The sequence below is a fragment of the Takifugu rubripes genome, chromosome 19 (genome assembly GCF_901000725.2).
Source record: "Takifugu rubripes chromosome 19, fTakRub1.2, whole genome shotgun sequence".
NCBI classification, from domain to species: Eukaryota; Metazoa; Chordata; class Actinopteri; order Tetraodontiformes; family Tetraodontidae; genus Takifugu; species Takifugu rubripes.
Window position 1 is genome coordinate 3,432,999 of NC_042303.1, and position 20,125 is coordinate 3,453,123.

General features: G+C 46.1%; 1 protein-coding gene across 2 annotated transcripts in view; it reads right to left on the bottom strand.

The window, feature by feature from the left end:
• LOC101067631 (filamin-B-like) overlaps window positions 1-19,634 on the bottom strand; it is a 34,765-nt gene extending 15,131 nt beyond the window's left edge. For both annotated transcript variants that reach the window (XM_011613611.2, XM_011613612.2), the window contains exons 1-15: window positions 19,343-19,634; window positions 7,276-7,385; window positions 7,071-7,206; window positions 6,897-6,994; window positions 6,029-6,176; window positions 5,345-5,463; window positions 5,193-5,267; window positions 4,950-5,112; window positions 3,915-4,115; window positions 3,691-3,828; window positions 3,355-3,481; window positions 3,098-3,234; window positions 2,620-2,813; window positions 2,325-2,438; window positions 2,101-2,244 (exon numbers count right to left, since the gene is read on the bottom strand). In XM_011613611.2, the coding sequence (XP_011611913.2) occupies window positions 2,101-2,244; window positions 2,325-2,438; window positions 2,620-2,813; window positions 3,098-3,234; window positions 3,355-3,481; window positions 3,691-3,828; window positions 3,915-4,115; window positions 4,950-5,112; window positions 5,193-5,267; window positions 5,345-5,463; window positions 6,029-6,176; window positions 6,897-6,994; window positions 7,071-7,206; window positions 7,276-7,385; window positions 19,343-19,634 (2,196 nt within the window). The remainder of the gene's footprint in view (window positions 1-2,100; window positions 2,245-2,324; window positions 2,439-2,619; window positions 2,814-3,097; window positions 3,235-3,354; window positions 3,482-3,690; window positions 3,829-3,914; window positions 4,116-4,949; window positions 5,113-5,192; window positions 5,268-5,344; window positions 5,464-6,028; window positions 6,177-6,896; window positions 6,995-7,070; window positions 7,207-7,275; window positions 7,386-19,342) is intronic.
• Window positions 19,635-20,125: the final 491 nt, after the last annotated feature.

Genomic DNA, 20,125 nt, shown 5'->3' on the forward strand with positions numbered 1-20,125 from the left:
CGCAACAGTTTGTCAGCCATCTTCCAGGATCTTTTTTTATTTATTTATATATTTTTTTAATTACAAAGGCAAAAGAATTTGAAATTCCAAACCTCCCTGAAGGTTCTTATTTAAGACTCGCGCACGCGGGTGTGTGTGCCCGTTAGTGCCACAGTTCAGATCTTTTATTTCTTTATGTTCGAGCTCTGAATCATCACAGTGCAAACAGAAAACCTCCCTCGTGTTTACAGTTAAGACCATTTAGTGAGACTAAAGGGGGAGAGCGAGCACCTGTGGGTGGCATCAGTTAACCTAAAACATGATATTTATGATATTAAATCCTCTCCAATTGTGTTTTTGCTGCTTCCATTTAGAATTCTACCTGACGCTCCTGGATTGGCCCAGACACGTCCAAACCGGTGTTTTTATTTGGATAAAAGGGGATCAACATCTTCCATTTTAAACTGGGTCCCAGCAGAGCACTGGGTGTGGATGTTTGAGCAAAAGCCTGTCCAGAGCCAGGAAGCGCACTACGCAGCGGTGGAATCACAACGGTGACATCAGCCTCGACACGAAGCGTACAAAGCAACACAACAAAGCACTCCAAATGCTGGACTCCCAACTCTACTCAACGTTTCTGAACATACTGGCGGCTCGGCTTGACGACCCCAGAGGGTAAAATTACCAAGAACGGAAGACTGCTGACAAAAAGTTAACAATTATTAAAAAGCCAAAACAACTAAACATGATGAAATGTGGTTACAGTGCAAAGGTGACGTGTTTGTCCGTTTTGAACTCGAGTGAGATATAGAAAGTGTCATTTAGAAAAAGGAACAGCTGAGATTCACTGATCTGAACCGACAGCAGAACAAAAACTCTTTAGACACCGAAGCGTCAAACTCTCAATCCCTCCCTTTGATCGACCTCAGCAGCCAAACAGCCGCAGTTGACTTTTGTTGTGTAGCAACACCAAATAACTGAGCTGATCTGAAATTGTTTCGTAGCTCTTCCCCCTCCTGACGTCTAGGTTACATCAACCCTCCAAAGCTTTAAAGAAACTAGAAATTAAGATGACGTTCCCAGCAACTAGGCAATGAGCTTTCAATGTCTCAGCTTTGAAGGAGCGGTCATAAAAATGGCTTCCAGCTCAAATTCAGCTGATTTATAAGCGGGAAGGTTCAGATTAGTGAAGCTCAGGTGTCGCTCAACAACAAGAACAACAATAACAATACAGTGGTGCAGGTAAGTTACAGTTACAGTGCATGTTCAGGTGTTACAGTGCAGAAAAGACCATTTTGTGCAAGTCAACATTAAAATAGGATTAGTTAAAACAAATGAGAAACATTTTCCAGTAGTGAGAGGAGCGTTAGAACAGCGGGAAGCAGAGAAGAGTGAATAAAGGATTAAAGTCATCCACTTCCAGTTCATCCAAACACACCAACATGTCAGTTGCAAATGCAGTTTGATTGACATCTTTACACTCGCGTTCAGTCAAAAGAAACACTTTAGGGTGTAAGTCCCAACCCAAAGCTGAAATGTGTTAGGAACGCAAGCGGCCTACAAATGGAACATTGAGGTGCCCGAGCCGCATTAGAACACAACGGACCGGCTCCGTCCAAGCAGGGCCCGTCTGTTCTAAAACTACCTGACTGGATTCTGAGCTGCTTTCTAAAGTACCGTTGGTAACATCCGACAACAAAGAGCAGAGAATTACGTCAATATACATATCAAATGTTCTGCAAAACATTGAACACCAATTTGTTTCGTCGTGAGGAGATGAATCAAAGCTTTAGCCAACAGAGCCAAGAGAAAATGGAGACTCTCCGACCCAAATAAAGCCAAAGCCTGCTTGTTCTTTAATTCAATGATGTCATTTACTGCCATGTAATTAAGCTAAAAGCTGTATTTCTCCTCAGTGTACGTCACAATGATAATCAGAGGTTTCTTTGGGGTTTGGGGGTCTTTAGTTCTGGCCTGGATGGTCATCGTGGAGTCTGACTGAACAATTTCAATTCTTTCTGCCTTAAAGAGAACTTCTGACTGCACTTCCTGAGCAGAGTTCGGGGCTCTGGGCAGGTTCCTGCCTCCTGCTGTAACCAGGTGCTGTGACTGGCTGCTTACCCTGAAGGGGCTGTTGGGGATGCTGACTCCTCCCCAGGTGATGGCCAGGGTGTGCTTGACAGGGGAGGCTGGCAAGTATGAGCAGGAGTACAGCCCGTCACCTTTATTTCTCACCTTCACCTCCACCGGCAGCCCCTCTGCATCCTGACGGACGGAGAGAAGACATGTGTCGGCATGGAAATCACACAGGGGGAAAAAACAAAAGCAAGGTTACTGAGCCACACTTGGGCCATGATCTTCAGAGGTCCCTTTCCGGCATCTTTGGCACTGACAGTGAACTCGGCAGGCTGGTTGACCAGGCAGCCGGTCTTCTGGATCCCTGGCCCGAAAGCCTGGACCTACATGTGAGAGTTGGCTAAACTAAATTATTGGATTACATGGCTCTTTGCAGTGAGGCTGGTGATGAATTTTAACATTAAAAAAATCATCCCATTAACAGATAAACTGATCTAAATTAGCGTTTTATACATAAAAACAAAAATCCCTCGTTCACTGCTGAGGTTTGGTCATCACACTGACCTTTTCTGGGTCGCTGGCATTGTTGTCGGGGATGATGTGGGCCATGAACGGGCTGTGTTCAATGTCAGCATTGTCACAGGTAACGTGGACGGCGTATTCTCCGGGCTCTGTGGGCCAGTAGCTGACATCGCACGAGCCGTCGTTCTGGTCCTCACACTCGATCTTGGCCTGGGAAGGTCCCTCAATGGCAAAACCTGGAGACAAATTAGACTCAATTTTAACTTCCACCTTCTAGACAAGACCCAGAGCAGCTTGATTATGTGTCACACCATGTCTCTTGATTTGGGGAGGCCATCAGGGGCAGATTTCTGCTGTTTGTGGTAAATAAAACACTAGCTAAAGCTAAATTAGCCTGACTTATCCAAACATCATAATCATCCCCATTTGACTAACTTGACTAAAACCCCCTGGATGCTCTACGACTGCCCCATTCCTTTTGAATGGGCTCCGTAACGCTACCATGAAAGCAGAGACTCACCCAGGACTCCGACATCAGCGGCCACAGACTCCACAACAAAGATGGCAGGTTTACCCGCAATGCCTCCCTCCAGGCCTGGACCCCAGGCCCGGATCTGCTGAGGCCCGGCCTCTTCACCCACTGTAACCTCAAATGGACTGAAGGAGAGAAAACGGAAAATTCAGCAAGAGCTGGAGGACACAATTCGGTATTCTGGAGGGGCAGCGATGTAAACTCTGCTTTAGACATAAATGCGTCACACTGCAGAGTGGTTTCACCTCTTTGGGATGTGGGCGCCCCCCCAGGTAATGGACACGGTGTATTTTCCAGGGCTGCTCGGCCAATACTCATAGCAAAAGGCACCGTCCTTACTGGATATCTGCTTCACGGGCTCTTCGGCACCATCTGAACACACCCACAGCAGGCAGGATGTTAGCGCACACGCACAGTTTAAGTTTATCTTCAATGTGAAGAAAAGCAACAGGCAACATCACAAATGCACCATTTTCCCATCCCAGGTGGCCATATTGACTTCAAATATTTGCACATCATTGTAACATTTAAAAAAAAACGGCGTTACTCGACGAGTTTGAGCGAAAAACGCAAATACTGACTTGGGCCTTTGATGAGGACCTTCAGGTCTCCGCTGCCGGCGTTCCTGGTGTCCACCTTGAAGTCACCGACCTGTTTCACCCGCATCCCTGAGGACTGCAGGCCGCGACCCGATGCCCTGCAGGCCCCCGGCACACAGGCTGCATAACCAGGAAAACGGATCAGGAGGGTGATGTGAGGATGACGGCATGCTTCCAAATGAGGTAGCGGCGTTAAAAGCCCTCACCAGGTCCGACGTCCACATTAAAGGGGCTCTTGGGGACGCCCACGCCTCCAAAAGTGATGGTAACAATATGAGTGCCAGCCTGGCTCGGCCGGTAGGTGCAGCGATAAACTCCATCGCCTTTGTCCTCCATCATGACTTCCACGCTGTTTTGGCGGCCCTGTGGATCTCTGATCATGGCGGTCACGTCTCCCGTTCCAGCTCCTACAAACACGGGATCACCTTTAAAGACTTAAAACTACAAAATAATCTGTCCAATCTTTCCCATATTTTGATTGTCAGCCTCTCCTGTTATCTTTTTGCCGTCGGCCTTCCTGACTGACCCATTTTTCCATGTTTCACATGATTTTACATGATCCCTGGCCCACCCACCCCTCCTCCTTTGCTGCATTTGGAAATAAAGAGGAACGTCTGGTCTGTCTAAATGAAACAATACTGAGCTCCTGCCGAGTCACATTAATAGAACTTGCACAACATACAAATCCCAAATATGCACATAGCATCGACAGAATAACACCAGTAAGTCCCTGATAATCACTGACTGGGGGGAGGGGTCTGTTCTTACGACATGAGTGACTGAAGGAAAGAACTCTTTGTTGACTTAAGGCATTGGCTGAACACGCCCTCACCTGCTGTTCCTTTCTTCACAGCAGCCGCACAGGAAGTAGTCTGGCTGTTTACTGAGCTTCTCATATTGACTCACTTTATTTATGGGAGTAAATAAAGAAAATCTCAGACTACGTGACCCATGCAGAGAACCCTTGTTGTGTTTTTACAGTGCACCTCAGGTTCCTCCATGAGGTTTGTTTCACCTTTACAGCCTGAATGCAGTCCAAAAGGCAACAATGCATGAAAAACAAACCTACAGATAAAAATAAATCTATCAGAAGCATCAGGGCAGACCATGAATGATCAACCTTTCTGTAAATCTACATTAAAAATCTGCTATAAGATTTAAACTCCATAAAGGACGTTAGCCTTGGAGAGAGCATTTGGGTGCTTGAACCACCTTGGAGGTTTGTTCAGTGTTTCTCTGACCTGCGGTGCAAATCTCAAAGTAGGTGGGTTTGTTGGCAATGTTGCCCACGGGTTCAATTCCCGGGCCTTTCACTGTGACTTTAGAGGCGTCTCCAAGCGCCTTGTCCACGTTGACTTCAAATGGACTTTTGGGGATCTGCTGGCCTGCAAACAGGACGGTCACCTAAGAGAGAGAAATAAGAATAAGAATACCCATGCAGAAAATGCCAAAAACACATTTTAAAAGAGGTGCGGGGTGCTTGCCTTGTGAGGCCCGATGACTTGAGGAATGTAGGTGACGCTGAACGTCTTCTTGCCCTCATTCGGTTCCACTTTCAGCTGCTCAGGACACACAGGCGTTACCTTTAACTAGTAGTTATGTAAATTGTGGTTAACACCGATACCGCGGCATATACCTCCTCTCTGGTGCCATCGGGATGGTCCAGGTAGACCGTGACCTGACCCTGACCGGCACTGAATGTGTCCACCGTGAATACAGCAGGACGCATCACCCTGTTCCCACTGGGTTCGATGCCTTGAAGAGGGCAGAGATGCAGCTTAGTGACCCGATACAATCATCTCAGTCAGTAAGGTTTTCTTCCTGAATTGATCTAAAATCTGATTTTTTCTCTTGTATGTAGCTCTTTCTGAGGCCCAGCTGATTTGTCAAAATATAACTGATAAGTCTACCATTTGTCATTGTTACAACGAATAGAAATAATGCTGTGATTAATCATGATTAATCCAGAGGGCCGCCATTGATTAATCCAATTAAAGACTATTTCATAGATTAATCATTGCCATTTCATCCATGTTCATCTTCATTCATTCCCTAAAGGAGCATGTGAGTTTTCTCCTGATGGGAATCTAAACCTGAGGGCTGATGTAATGGAAGTGGGCTGGTGGAGTGTGTAGAACATTATTAGAGTCTTTTGTTTCAACCAACAGCTGCTCGCTTCCTGTTATTGCCACATCAACACAACAGTATTCCTACAAGCCAACCAACCAACCAACCAACCCAGAGAGAAAACCATGAAGCTCTTATTGTGATTTCCCACAATCCTCTTGCTGATATTTCTCTCCTCAGTGTTTGTGTGTACCTGGTCCATATGCTCGAGCCTTTTTGGGGTTGAGTTTGGGCTTGAGCGGAGCTCCAGGCTTCAGTTTGGCTTTGGGGAACTGCGACAGGTAGGTCATCACAGATTGTTCGTCCACGCTTGGATCAATGATCTCCTCTGGAGCAATCACCTGCATGTGCACACGGTCAGGGTGTCATTAAAAGGTATTGTCTTCACTTCTAAAGCAACATTCTGGCCACCAGCCAGGCTGATCAGTTTTGTCTTCCGTTGCCTCCCGTTGAGTTGGCCGTTTTCCCCACTTCCTGCATGAACAATCAGATCCGAGGGGAGATTTTGTGGTCTACAAAGCATATTATGGCACAGACAGACTGAAAAGAAAGTATAAAAGCAGTCGGTAAAGGGTGTTTTCAGGTGTTTTTTGTAAATTTATGACTGTTTATTCTAGAAACTCCTGGAGGACATGAGTCAACTGACAGGAAGCGGCACAAAATAATACAGGAGTGACACAGAATGTTGAGCTCGTTTGAGATTAAAAAAGTTCACTCTGAATATGAAAGAATTTATACTGGGTTTCCTTTTTGGCTAGTAAACCGGTTTCCTGTCCCATTAGCCATCAGGAAACCGGACAGCATCTAAGTGAGATGCCAATGCTGACCTTTGACCTTTGCAAAAAAAAAAAAAAAACAGGAAAAAAATCTACGCTATCTACGCTAATCTATCTTGATCTCATGTGCAGAAAAAAGGGTAGAGGAGATGGTTGTTTCCAGCTGAGGTAACGTCCAACAGACTGGGGCCAGCAGGCCATGAGAGGAGGCCAAATGACGCACAAACCAAAAGGTTTAGATAAGACGGATTCACAGTCTGGCAGGGTCTGAGTGGCTGCTCTGACCTGGGGGATGCCGAGCCAGTCATCAGCCAGCTGCATGGCTTCTGTGGCATTTTCCACTGGTTTCACTGGATCCCAGGTCTCCCAGTCAGGACACAGCCCTACAAAAGACACACAGATCAACAGTGTAAGACACTGCTGGGCAGGCCTGAATGGACAGAAGACAACCCCAGGTACCTGGTGCACAGCTGTCAACCAGTGCTCCCAGTGCTTTGCCGTTACTCCAGTCCCGGCTAAAGTTGGTGATTGGAAGATCAGGAACTTTGTTCTGGATCCAGCCCAGAAGACGCTGTTTAGGTGTCTTTGATTCTGCCTGAATTTTAAAAGAAATCAGTATTTGTTTGCTTTTTTACCGTTTACTTAGAAACTGCCGCTTAGTTACCTCTTCATCCTCCCCCTCCCAGGCTGGCATGGAGATGGAGTAGTGCAGGATCAGTGTCCAAATCAGACCCAGTATCAGCTTCAGATTCCCATCCACAATGGCTTTGGAGTCTGTGGAACACAGGTGAGGTGAGATTTGTGCTCTGATTCCCAGAAATCCCAGAAATTCCCTCTCCTGGAGGCGATTGTTACCAAATGCTTTTATTGGAAATGCCGTAAAAAAAAAAAAAAAAAAAGCCCATTTTTATTGGCTAACTTCAAATCTCACTCTACAACTTGCTGCAGTAGGAGACTGTTAAAATTTCAGCTTCTCTGAAATAAAAAGTACAATTTTGATATTTTAATTTAAAAATCATGCAAGATGAAAAAATGAGTTCTTCAACTGAAGGGAAACAAAATGTGCTTGTCCAAACATTTGGACCTTTATTAGATGCACACACTGAACTACATATAAATGTCTGCGATGTGCTAGTTTTAATTTTGCAGCAACGCCGAGGCTCTTTGCAAAAAGGATGTGGAGGCAGCAGCCTGGCAATGACCACAAACGCAGCGCGTGTCGGCTTCTCACGGAAGCAAATGGAACAGAAACGGGAAGTGCATGAATTCTGGCTAGGGCAGGATGGAATAGGATGCCCTCAAACACCTGACTGGAGGTGCCAATCACTTTCAGAGCACTTGGCAGCACGAAAGACCCATTTACTGACTTATAACTGAAAATGAGCGAGAAGGTGCGGGACTCCTTTGGACTGCGTCAGTAACAGAAATAATGCAAATGATCACTGCAACATCAGGCCGGTAAAGCTGTAATGAGTCACTCCTGAGTCATAAAAAGTACCGTAATAAACACGTTCTCACTGTCTCATTCGGTTACATTCATGTCATCATATACTTCAGCCGCTACTCGGTGCCATCGCCTGATGAGGAATCAAAACAAGTAGCATAAATTATGAATGCAGCACGTTGATGGAGGGACTTTTGTTATTGATCAATGCAGACAGATATTAGTGGGTTTGTTTCAGATTAGAGTTTGGAATTAAAAACGGTTGGTGACTCGTGTGGCGCTCGGTCTGATGGACCTCTAACGTTCCCCTGAGGGCACCGGTTCAAAGAGATAATTAGCAGGATGGAACGAGACTTTTAGACTGCCCTCCCTCCTCTGCAGATGTCAGGCAGGGACGATGGTGACCAGGGTGTGTAGCTGTTGCTGGATGATGTTTCGGGTCTATTTTACAGCCCGTACCACCGTACCAAGAGACTCCAATTGGGGCAGGAGGAGTTTGTGCATGTTAAGTTTTCTGAGATGCGCATTCCTGAGAATTTGTAGCTGGACATTCTCCACCCTCCTGCCATAGATGTGTAGGTGTCCGGCTATTTTCAGACACGAGCGCGGTCCTGAGACCCGGGTTGTTGTCTACATAAAGAAAAGGGCCAAGAACTTAGCCCTGCGGGACCCCTGCACCGGGTGTCAGAGTGGGGGAGACTTGTTTGACAAGATCTCCTTAATCAAAAGGTAAAGGTTGGGCTGTGTACCTAGGTTGGACCTCATGGAGAGCAGTCTTCGGGTAAGAATGGTGTCAAATGCAAAGTTATAGTCCACAAACTGCCCCACTGCGACCTTTCTGATTATTTAAAGTGAACAACGTTCTCGCTGATCCAAGCTCCATCAGTCAGACCCTGATTTTGTTACTGGATTAATATTTACATATGCTTTCATATGGATTTATGGTTAGAAAACATTAATCCCTGCAGAAAAGGTAGGCCGCTCACACCTTTTACCATCAATAATATCAAATAAGCAGGGATGTGGTCAATGGAATTATGTGCAGTATCAATGAGTGTACATAAACAGGGCTGCACTCCTCCCTCCCTGCTCTGTGCTTGTGTTTTGTAAATATGAACCGCATCCTCACATTTTCAGAGTGTGCAAGTGGCAGAACTCAGTCCAGAGTTTCTCACCCTGCTGCCATGTCAACGCAGCAGCTGTGGGCCAAAACATGTTTCAGCAGCTCGTGATAAGGTGGAGTTCTGGGAGAGAGCTGCCTCGCCCACAAAGTGACACAACACTGTTAATGACAGAGCAAAGTCTGACACACACACACACACACACACACACACAGCGGAAGGGCTGCCCAATCCAGCCCGTTACATTCTCTCTACCTTTCACCAGACAGAACACCGTTGTATCTGAATATCATCACCGTTGTATCTGAATATCATAACGTGGGCTCCCAGATGAGGGTCTTCCTCAACAACATTTTATAAATAAAGGGCTTATTTTTCTCCCAAGTTACACTGGAGAGGGGAAAAAGGAGGTAGCAGGAATGTAGAGGTAAAACGGAACACATAAGAGAAAAAAAACTGTGTTTAAGGATATGATGCGTGCTCCTGCCTAACGGGAAGGAATTTACAAGAGAAATAATAGACAAGTCACAAAAAAGGCAGCCGGACAGATAATCCCACATGCTATTAATCAGATTTGGCATGTCTTCATGCTAAGCGAGCGTCCAGCATTAAAGGCTCACTCAAGAAGCTGATCCCTTTAGCATCTGACGAGACAATCCCTCTCGTTTATGACAGGGCTCAATTTGGCCATAGATCCAGTCACAAAAACAGACCTGGGCGAGACTGTTTCGCAGCAGATACCTGCTGCTCTGTTGGCCCGTCTCCATGGAAACACCACCAAGGCAACAAGGACACAAATGGAGCCCTGGGGGATGGGCAGGGTTAAAGTGTAATACTAGGAGGGACAAGGAATGTCTACAAGGAGAGAGAAATTGAGGGAGAGAGATAAAGTTGTGTGTAAAAGGTGGACAAGGCTGAAAGTGAATACCTGTCTTATCAACATGCTCCACACACCCACACAGGAAGTTGCACAATTGGCCAAGAGCTGACTGAAGGGAGTACAGCACCTGACCGGTGTGGCTGAACATCAGGCCCAACTGAAAAGCAGCCATCAAATGGCCAATTAGTGTTTGAGCTGGTCGCAACGACAACTGTCCATGGTAGATATTGCCAGGATGAGACCGCTTTTGCCTACTCTTAAGGTGCTACACATCTATAGCTTGAGATTTCTAACAATAAAAGACTAAAACAGAAGTTGGTACGTGTCAAGGCGTCTAGATAAACTTCATTAGACAGTACGTCTGATACAATAATAAACCAACTGAAATGTTATAATCCAATATTTTACCCTTTGAGGGCTAAACTCTCCACCCATCCATCCAGGTGCTCTGGTTTTCACATGATGTCAGAGCCACAAATCAGAGCACTGACCACCTCTGTTTGAACCCACACACGACTGGTTCCCTTCAACCCAATGAACCATGTCAGGAATCTGAGGCACACACACGTGCCCTCCCGTCCTTCCTTTGGTAACAACAGCCGCTTCGTCACCCAGTGACTACATCACATCTAAGAAAAACACCAGGTTCTGCGTCTTAACCAGTAATTAACTACTGCGCAGGACAGTCGATGCCTGGGGCACCAAGGCAGCCAGTAAAAGAGAGTAAGTCATCTGGTTAAGACACTGTATCAATATGAAGTTTTGATTGGAGATTTGAATCTGACAAATGTTACGTGACAGGGCCGTGCTTTCGATGGTTGGTGATGTTCCCCTTTTTTCATCTTTTTCAGTTCATACATCACCACCCAAAGAGCAGACAGTGGAATTAGCTACTGTTTTTTTTCATGACCATCTTCATCATCCACTTCCTCTTCTTCTACCTCTTCCTCTTATCAACAATGACTTCTGGGCGAGGCTGAACTGTGAGTAAAATTATGAGAAATGTTACACAAATCTACTCAGACCAACATGATACTTCCCTTTATGGTTGGAAAATATCAAAAACCAAGCCCACTTATGTTCTGTTGCTGTTGGAAACGGCGGTACAGACGGCCAATTTGTCTGAGTCAAAATGTCACAAGTTTTAAAGTCTGACTACAAAACAAAATGAGTGTTGGAAACAACATTCTAACCAAACTGCAGAGAGAACATCTGGGGCAAGGTGGTGGAAATGCCACAGGACAGGAGGTACCTGCACTCATAAACAGGATGTGGAGCTACTCTGTATGTATGTGTGTGTATGTGTGTGTGTGTGCCCTGAACCACCACACACAGACAGATTCTTCAATGATGAGATCATAACCACACCCGTGCATCCCCCAATTCATCACAGACACCCACCTCCCTTACTCTGCAGATGGATGGGGGCAAAGAAACAAAAGCACCCCCTACACACACACACACACACACACACACACACACACACACACACACACAGTCTGCAAATACTCAGATTAAATACAATCATAAACACATTTTTAACCTGAAACAGCCATTTAAAGGCATGACATCATTTGGGCTGCTGGGAGTCTGACGAATCAGTAAAGACCATCATCACTATAGATTCTATACCAGCGCTTTGGAAACTGCTGTGTATCACCGACACTCCTGATGTAATAAACCTCTGAACAAAACTCCCAAATTTCCTTCTATAATATGCGACATGCCATTATTCATTCTTGTTTAAATGATTTATTTAAACAATGTGGACGACTGTCATATGAAACACAGAAACTGGGAAAACACTGGGATCCGGGTACGGACGGCAAAAACTAGATGTTGGACTGGAACCCACGTATGTTTCTGATCACTTAAATGCAGTTAAGGCCCCTAAAGGGACTGAAGCCATTTAGAATGAATGGGTTTTCCTCTTCAGGCTTAATGTGAACCATCTCCACAGGTCGCGGGCCCCCCCACAGAATTCAGTTGACACTCCCAACACCGTCGACCCAGCAGTGATGTCACCAAATGACGCATTGCTGTAATATTGGTTTACCAGCTTAACAGAAGTCACATGAGTCATGTACCAGCAGCTGAGGGGGGCAAGTCCTCCAAAAAACCCCAGATTAGAGGCACGGAGAACGAGGCCTTTAATGTGTTCAGTTTGGTGGACGAGAGCCCAGCGAGGTGCTGACTGCAATCGTTGAGTCGCTTTTCAATCTGAGGTTTGGTTGGACTCAAACAGCTGCACACATGTAGGGAGACGGATCAAAGCGCTGGAAAACTGACGCCCGAGCCTCCGGAATCACCTCAAAGGAATGAGAGAATTTAAAAGAATGATAAAAATGAGAGAGAGATTTATGGAGGACGGTGGTCGGTGGGGAGGCTTTCACAGACTGGAGGAATTATCATTACTGCTAATATGAATTATTTGATCACTCCAGTCCGACAATTCAAATAAATGAGCGTCGTGAGCCCGGGCTCATCAGCACGTCTGCTGGAGGGATGATGAACGGGGGAAACAAAGCAACAAGATCCGTTTGATGAATTCATAGACAATTAATCACCAGCTGAAGCTGTTTCCTCCCAATTTGAGCCTCTTCAATAACCGTTTACTGTGAGGGACAAAAGGCTACAAGCACAACGGCTGCAGTCTGGAACAGAGCGGAGCGGCGTGTCACAAAGCCAAACTGCTGGAGGTTCACCACTCGACAGTCCAAACACACAGACACACACACACAAAGCTGTTGGGCTCGGTTCCATGCAGTCTGCTATGTGCACATCCATGAGTACACGAGAATGATGTAATGGATTCTTTCAAGTTAAGACTCTCAGGGTGATGATCATCCATTACATCATCAGCAACATCGCTGTCATCGTGACCGACTCAATGTACACATCCTGTCTGGTACACGTCTCTCAGACAACAAAAGGTGCCAGTGTGTCATTGCCCGTCCAACATCAAAGACATTTCAGCACCTGAACACAACGGCGCTGCGCGAATCCTAGCGATCATTTTGCTTCGGAGTGACACGTGGTTGCATCAGGCAGCGTATTGAGGAAGGAGGGCTCAAAAGAGACATCGCCCAGATCGCTTTCACCCACTTAAATGACCTTTGAATTTCATGAATCACAACATGACACGATTTTGAAACAGCTAACAATATTGACGGACATCGAGGCGCACGTGCACAGTGAGCTTTGGAGGAGCTCCTTTGAAATGCCATATCACAATTCATATTCTCTTTGTAAGTTCAGCCACATCGGCTTCGAACTGCATTGAAAACAGTGGAAAAAGTCCCCATCGACGCTGCCGTCCCATCATGTTTTGTGTCAAAACCACTTCCAGGACCGTTGGGTGTTGCACTGTTTTTAAGCTTTAATGAAGCAAATGCCTCACTTGTGACCAGATCAACAAATAGCATAAATGCTGTAAATGTTTAGCTGCTCGGAGGAACTTTTCAACAAAAGTCCTACTGAAGGAGGATTTCCTGATGATTATTTTTGGGAGATTGCAAGAAAAATCTCATCAGTGAAAGCAAACAGAGGACATGAGGAGGTAATTTCTTTGTGTTTTCTGCACAGATGGTTTCACGAGTGCCTCCGAGCTCTGGTTCTTGTGGTGGAAGCCGTAACCTGAATGCAGTTTTGTTCTGCACTCAAAAATGTGTTTTCATTTCCACACCAGAAGGCTTGTAGAAAACTTGAGACAACTTGGGAAAAGGAGTAGGAGCAGGAGTGTCTGTGCATATTTGGGACCAAGTCGAACAGTCCGGTAAGCCACGACGAGAGGATCTTTGACAATTAGTGGAATCAAAGAAACAAACTCCTTTCATTTCCCTTTTCCTTCTTTTGCTGCACTTCAGTCTAACCGACTTCCCACCAAACCTGCTGCCGTGCCAACGTGCCCACATTAGAAACAGATTGTCAGACGCTTCCCAGTTTAGCAGCACCAACATTTTAAAAGCTGTTTACAGCCTCTAATGTTCATGTTCAGCTGGAGAGTCAATTGTCCGAAGCAGAAGACTGGCAGAGAGCTCTGCGCAGCATCTGGGCTGAAGGCAGCCCCGTTTTTCTCAGAACTTGATTAATGACTACTGGGGAGTTGTTGGAGTCAGATGACATCATCACACGTGATGCTGTTTAAAGCTTCAAACAACCCCCCCCCCAAATGAAAAAAAAAAAACTTCGGTCAACAGTCATTAAGGCCCCATCCTGATTACTGCACTCACCCGGCGATGTCTCGTCTCGCTCCAACATGGGGTTCACATTAGTGGTTTTGACGGAAACTCTTCAGCTGCTGCTGATATAGATCACCATCCAATTTGGTCCGCGGGTTAACGTCCCCCTCGAGACAACTCACCAAATTACTTCACCTTCTAAATACCTCAGGACCACGGCCAACACGGTGTAATCACCAGACGGCAAAAACAAAGATGGCAGAGCTCACGCCTGTTTAACGTCGCCGTGCGAGCGAACTTTACGCTGCTGTCAAACAAATGCTAGCCGCAGCACGCCAACATCTGGACCCCAAAGGTCAGCCATGTTGAATTCAGCCTCTCATCTACTTGCTGATAAACACAAAGCCTCCATGGCTGAACACAATCCGAAATGACTCCAAGGGCGCACCATAAAAACCCAGAGACTATTCAGCTTTATTAGAAAGCACGTTACAATAACTGCGCTCTTTGGCACCAAGACAGGCCGAGAATAAGTTTTGATCACCCCCTCCCTCGATGTGGCCTCTGCCGTTCACTTACAGCCATACTAACCTCACCAAGGCAACACAAAAAACACAGCATTTGCAAAACATGTGATCATCTAAAGGTGCCGGTGTCGCAAAAAGCACTCAACCCAGTTTATTCGCTTTCCATTGTTTGAGTTAAGCTAACGCACATCACACTAATCAATGTCTGGATAATAGACACGTTTCCGGGTCGGTGTGATTTCTGATGAGAAAGCAGACAGCAATCAGAAAAAAACAAAACAAAAAACCTCGACCCAGTTTCGCTAACCGTCTTGAACCAGTCTTCCTGTTTCCTGTATGCCCCCACACAGAAGGCAATAAACCTCAAGACAAAATATACAAACAACAAAGCAAAGATACAAATTTAAAGAAGAGATTACAGAAAACTATCTTTTGTCCTATATTTTCTCACAGCCCCTAAACGCAGCATGAGGCTACTCAGACCTTTTTGTCCTCTAAGTGACTCCATCTTTCACACTTTGTTTACCAGCGTTGCCATGACAACAGGTGGAATGCGCCTCTTCTTTTGTCTTTTATGCCCTACTTGTCAATTACTTTTATGTGTGTGTGCATTTCTGTGTGTGCGCGTGTGTTTTTGCTCCGTAAACATTAAGCCTACTGAAACCGTTTTTAGCCTGACGAAAATGAATAACAGATCTGTTCTGCATTATTTCCCAAAGTGAATTCCTCTAAAGAAGTACCTCCTGTTCATTTTGACAGGACACCTGCATATTAATGTTCAGTCTTTACCGTACCGATTGATTTGAAGTTAACATTTGAACTTGGGTCCAGAGTGTAACTGCGTTTACACAGCAAGTTTATTTTCTGACACCACACGTTGGTGGTTTTGGGCAAAATATGAATTACGTAAAAGGACTTTAGTCTTGAAAAAAACCCAAATTAGGTCATGCAGGAAGGCATCTGTCTGAAAGTGCAAGTTGTATTTCAGGAGAAAATGATCCTGTTAGAGTGAAACCAAACATCCATCAGTCTGCAGAATTCAGAGCGCCGGCATACAACCCTGTGGCAACAAAGGAGTGACAGGGAGTGTGTGTGTGTGTGTGAGAGCCAGTCCAGCCTTTTTCACACTTGGTTAATGTGTCAGAGTTCAGCAGACAAACGGAGTGACGACAGCCTGGAAACGCATCATCGTCCACACAGGAAGGAGCCACAACTTCTAATCCTGGGGATTCCCATCAGCTGCAGCCCCTCACAGCCTGCAGAGGTCAAAAAACAGCTACCTCACCTTAACAATAGCCCAAATTTAATGGCAATGCGGGATGTGAGTAACTTCAATGGGATTTAATAATGTGAAAGATGACAGAGAGGAAGGGGGGGGCGGGCAGCCACGAGGTCGAATACTCGGATTAGAGAACAACCCTGCGGAACTCGCTGGGCCTCTAATGATCACAATCTCAGTTAGAATCACACCTTCATGTGTGGAGAATGTACATTAGATTTAAACACAAGTGTGAACAATAATGAGACTAAATGTCCGCACGTGTGTGTGTAAGGGGTTTATACCCCAGATCAGCACAGTGATTAAACACTGTTATTCTTCCAATGATACAGCTCACCTGTCTGCACAGGCGTCGAACCAACGCCCTTGTTGCACAACAGGTCCACACCCTTGCGAGCACACACACATATCGAGTCCTTGGCCTTCACCCAAGTAGGCGGATCACCAAGGCCAGTGTGTGATAATCTCACAGTGATAAAGTCTCTCATACAATTCCTTCCGACTTTGCGGCCATGCACCACTGAACACGCACAGAGTGAAGTTCACCAAGGTCAAAGATGAAGCAAAACCGAAACAAACGCCAGATAAACAGCCAAACGACGGATTCTTCAGGAAACAACCAAACTATTCATTAAATCCGGAGGCGCGAACAAGCCCATCGAAAGCTGAGGCCGCTCCTCAGACAAGTTCCCCTACGTGCGCCGTGCTCACGTCAAGTTTGTGGAGTCTAACTCCATGTTTTGTTGCTCAAGTTTAAAAACGCGTACAACTACAAACCTCTATGTGTTTACGTGCCTTCGTGTGTCACACTGGGCACTCGGTGAGACCATTATCAGTTTAGATTCCTCTTCAGGACGTGATGTTTTCTGGGTATCATTTATGCCACAGAGGACAGGAGGACGACAGTGTCGGAGTCACCACGCGGTTCCAACCGTGTTTCCTGTACAGCTGAAAGACACCACTGCAACTTTGTCTGGCGCGCCCAGTTGTCCCAGTTAAAGGATCAATGCAGTGATATGTAGATTTGATAGGAGAGGCTCACAGGGACGCTTCGGAGGCAGTTGGTGTGTGTGTGACTGATCTGCTCCTCCTCTCCCTCAGTCAGCTGCACTCATCCTTTCACACAGCTTAGAAATCTGGCAAACTGGTGCCATCAGAGTCACTGTCGGTCAAAATGGACGTTGGACGCGTCAACAAGTGATCCATCACCGGTCCAAATCCACTCCAGTAATGGTGATCATAATCGAGAAAGCGGGGACAATAAAATACACAGGAACATTCTGAAATGTAAAACTTTGTAGCTCTGCATCTTCAAAGGGTTGGACAGGACCAACAAGAGGAGACAGTCTGAGGGAGGTCCATCTGCAACCTGAGACAGTCGAACTGCCTGTATTTATCCGCCCAAATTACGACCCAGCCTGACAAAACATGATCTTTGTTATAAATACAAGCTGAGTACCGTTGTGACGGATCTATAAAGGCGGTCCGGGTCCACTTCATGTGCGCTCGTTCATCTCACCGCAGGGTGGCAGGAACGCCCCGACACCAACCAGGCGTGGGTGCCCTGCTGCCCTGGACCTCAGCACCATTGCACCTTGGTCACCTTTCTGACCACAGCTCAAAAGGTGAAACTGGCCAAAACTGTCCACAATGTCCTTCTGAAGACAAAGGTTTTTCCTCATCATCCACATTATCTAGACTATCGGGCCAACATTCTGATTATGAAATAAATATATAGCTTCTGGAGACACTCTTTCCACCCCCAAACAATATTTGTGTGATGAGGTCGAACAAGCCAAAGCTGAGGGAGAGGACAAGCCAAGTGTTGACACCGATGCCTCCCAATGTGCATTTCGAAGCCGTTTTGAGCTTTGCGTTCTGCTTCTGTCCTCCCCCCGCCCTGCTGATCCACCTCGCCCTCACTCTTGGGTTACACAACAGAAATCAGTCCTGCTTATTTCCACGGCGATGTATGTTGCTGTGCATATAGGAAACATCTGGGTGTGTTTGCGGACCCGGGGAAAGAGAAAGACGGGGAAGCTTCCGGAACGGCGGGAGAAGACTGAGGACTTTTGACCTGCTTTATGACACCATGGCACAGAAAAAAAAAAAAAGACCAAAGATCAGAATGTCTGACTAAAATGATCACTTCATCTCAACAGTGATGCTGCAGTGATGAGGAGGTTCGGGACTATCAGAGACCTCTGGACAGGCCCCACTTTAAGTCAAAGCTACCGGGGTGAACTCTTTCAACGAGATTAGAGGAACCCGTGCGGGTGTGGAGGCTCCGCAGAAGATCGTCTGTGTTCTGGTTGTGGGTTTTGAGCAGGATGGAGGCAGCAGAATCTGTGCAGCAAAGAAGCTTCCGCCGGCGTCAACACACAAACACCCTGTAAAGCTCTGCCAACCCGAAGGGAAACGGGTTCAGTCTTGAAGCAAGAGTCAACCCCCCCCCCCAAGGGGAAGACAAACATCTCCCGCGCTCCCCCGCTGAGGTCCAGAGCCTTCGTAGGGAAACCCCGATGGCACATCTGCCTGAGGCTGAGCAAAACCGCTCCGCTCCTGGGCAAAAAAAGGCAGCACCGACACAAAACAGCCAGTTTGGAAGAACAAACATGGGTGTTTATTTATTTACTTACTTATTTATTTTAGACTGTTTGTTGGTGATGCAGACAGTTTTGTTCATATGCGGCTGCAGAACTGTGCAGTTTTAGCTCGTGTTCCGCACTGAAATGTGACCAAATGAGTCAGAAATGTTACCAAATTCAGGACTCATCGAGAGGCCGTTTTTAACTGGACTTCTGGGTTTTACACAAGTGTGGAAAACATTTTCTAAATTTACCAGGAGGGTGGTTGCTCCTACAGATCAGGACGTCTACACGTGTTTAAAGGCTGAAATTTGTGGACGGACCTGATAATTCTCATTTAAACCTTGAGAGTGATTTTCCAACTCTTTAAAAAAAAAAAAAAGGAAAGGAAATTAAAAATAAAAGGGGAAAAAAGGACAGAACAAAAACTTGGCTTATCTTAAACCTTGAAAGATTCAAATGTTAAATCAACAGCAGCAAGTTTATGAGAAGAAAAAAAGTTAATTAAGTTATTTAAAAGCACACTATAATGAATGTAAAAAGCTGCATATTCCCAACACTTGGCTTCAAGTGTTGGGAATAAACCAAGGAAAACTTTGGTTCCCATAGTTTCAACCGAGGATTCTGCAGTAATTTCACCGACAATCGGTCGGTGTTGGGTTCTGGAGGCCACAGAAGGCGCACATGGATGAATGGAGCGTGGCCACTCACCGATGGACACCAGCTTGATGTTTTCCTTGTCGAGGAACTCCAGCGCCACGGACACGTTTTCCAGCTTCATCTGGCCGAAGTTGGGCCTGGGGTGGTACTTTCTGTACATTTTCTTGTGGCTGAGGACCTCCAGCAGCGCGATGAGCCTCAGGCCATCGCCCAAGTCCAACTGCAGGTCCACGATCCGTTTGTTGACGCACTTTAGGTGCTCATTGATCCAGCGGGTGAAGGTGTTCTGCTGGATCTTCTTCCACGGAGCGTCTTCAGCCAAGTCCTTCTCAGTGGCCGGCATTGTTCACGGTTCCTGGTAGTAGCTTTCTGGAGCACTGTGTGTTCGGACTTTGGCTGCAGTGAGAGAAACTGTTCCCGGTGTTCCCTCGAAGCTGTCTGAACTGTGAAGGTGGTTTCAAGTTTTTCCTGAACCTCACTGAGACGCCAACGACCAGGAGGCGTTTAAGTGCCGCTCTGCGGGCTCGGAATTTTCAATTCTTCGTTCGATAGGTGCGCTAAGACGTGACGCCTCGTGTTGCGTTGCTGCCACCTTCAGAGGTCGAAGTCTACCAGAACTACACAATATATTTAGTTTACACAAGATGTCCATAACCAAGTTTTACTTAGAAATAGGAGGAACTAAGTGGAAAATGTGATGAATGCAGGCGCTTTAGATTGCCTACGCTATTTATTATTCTAAAGTACATCAGGGAGGATACCAATGTCCATCCCGCTGAGCGGATTTAGTCCCATTTATATGGCATATGTCAGGTCAATACTAGACTGTGTGTG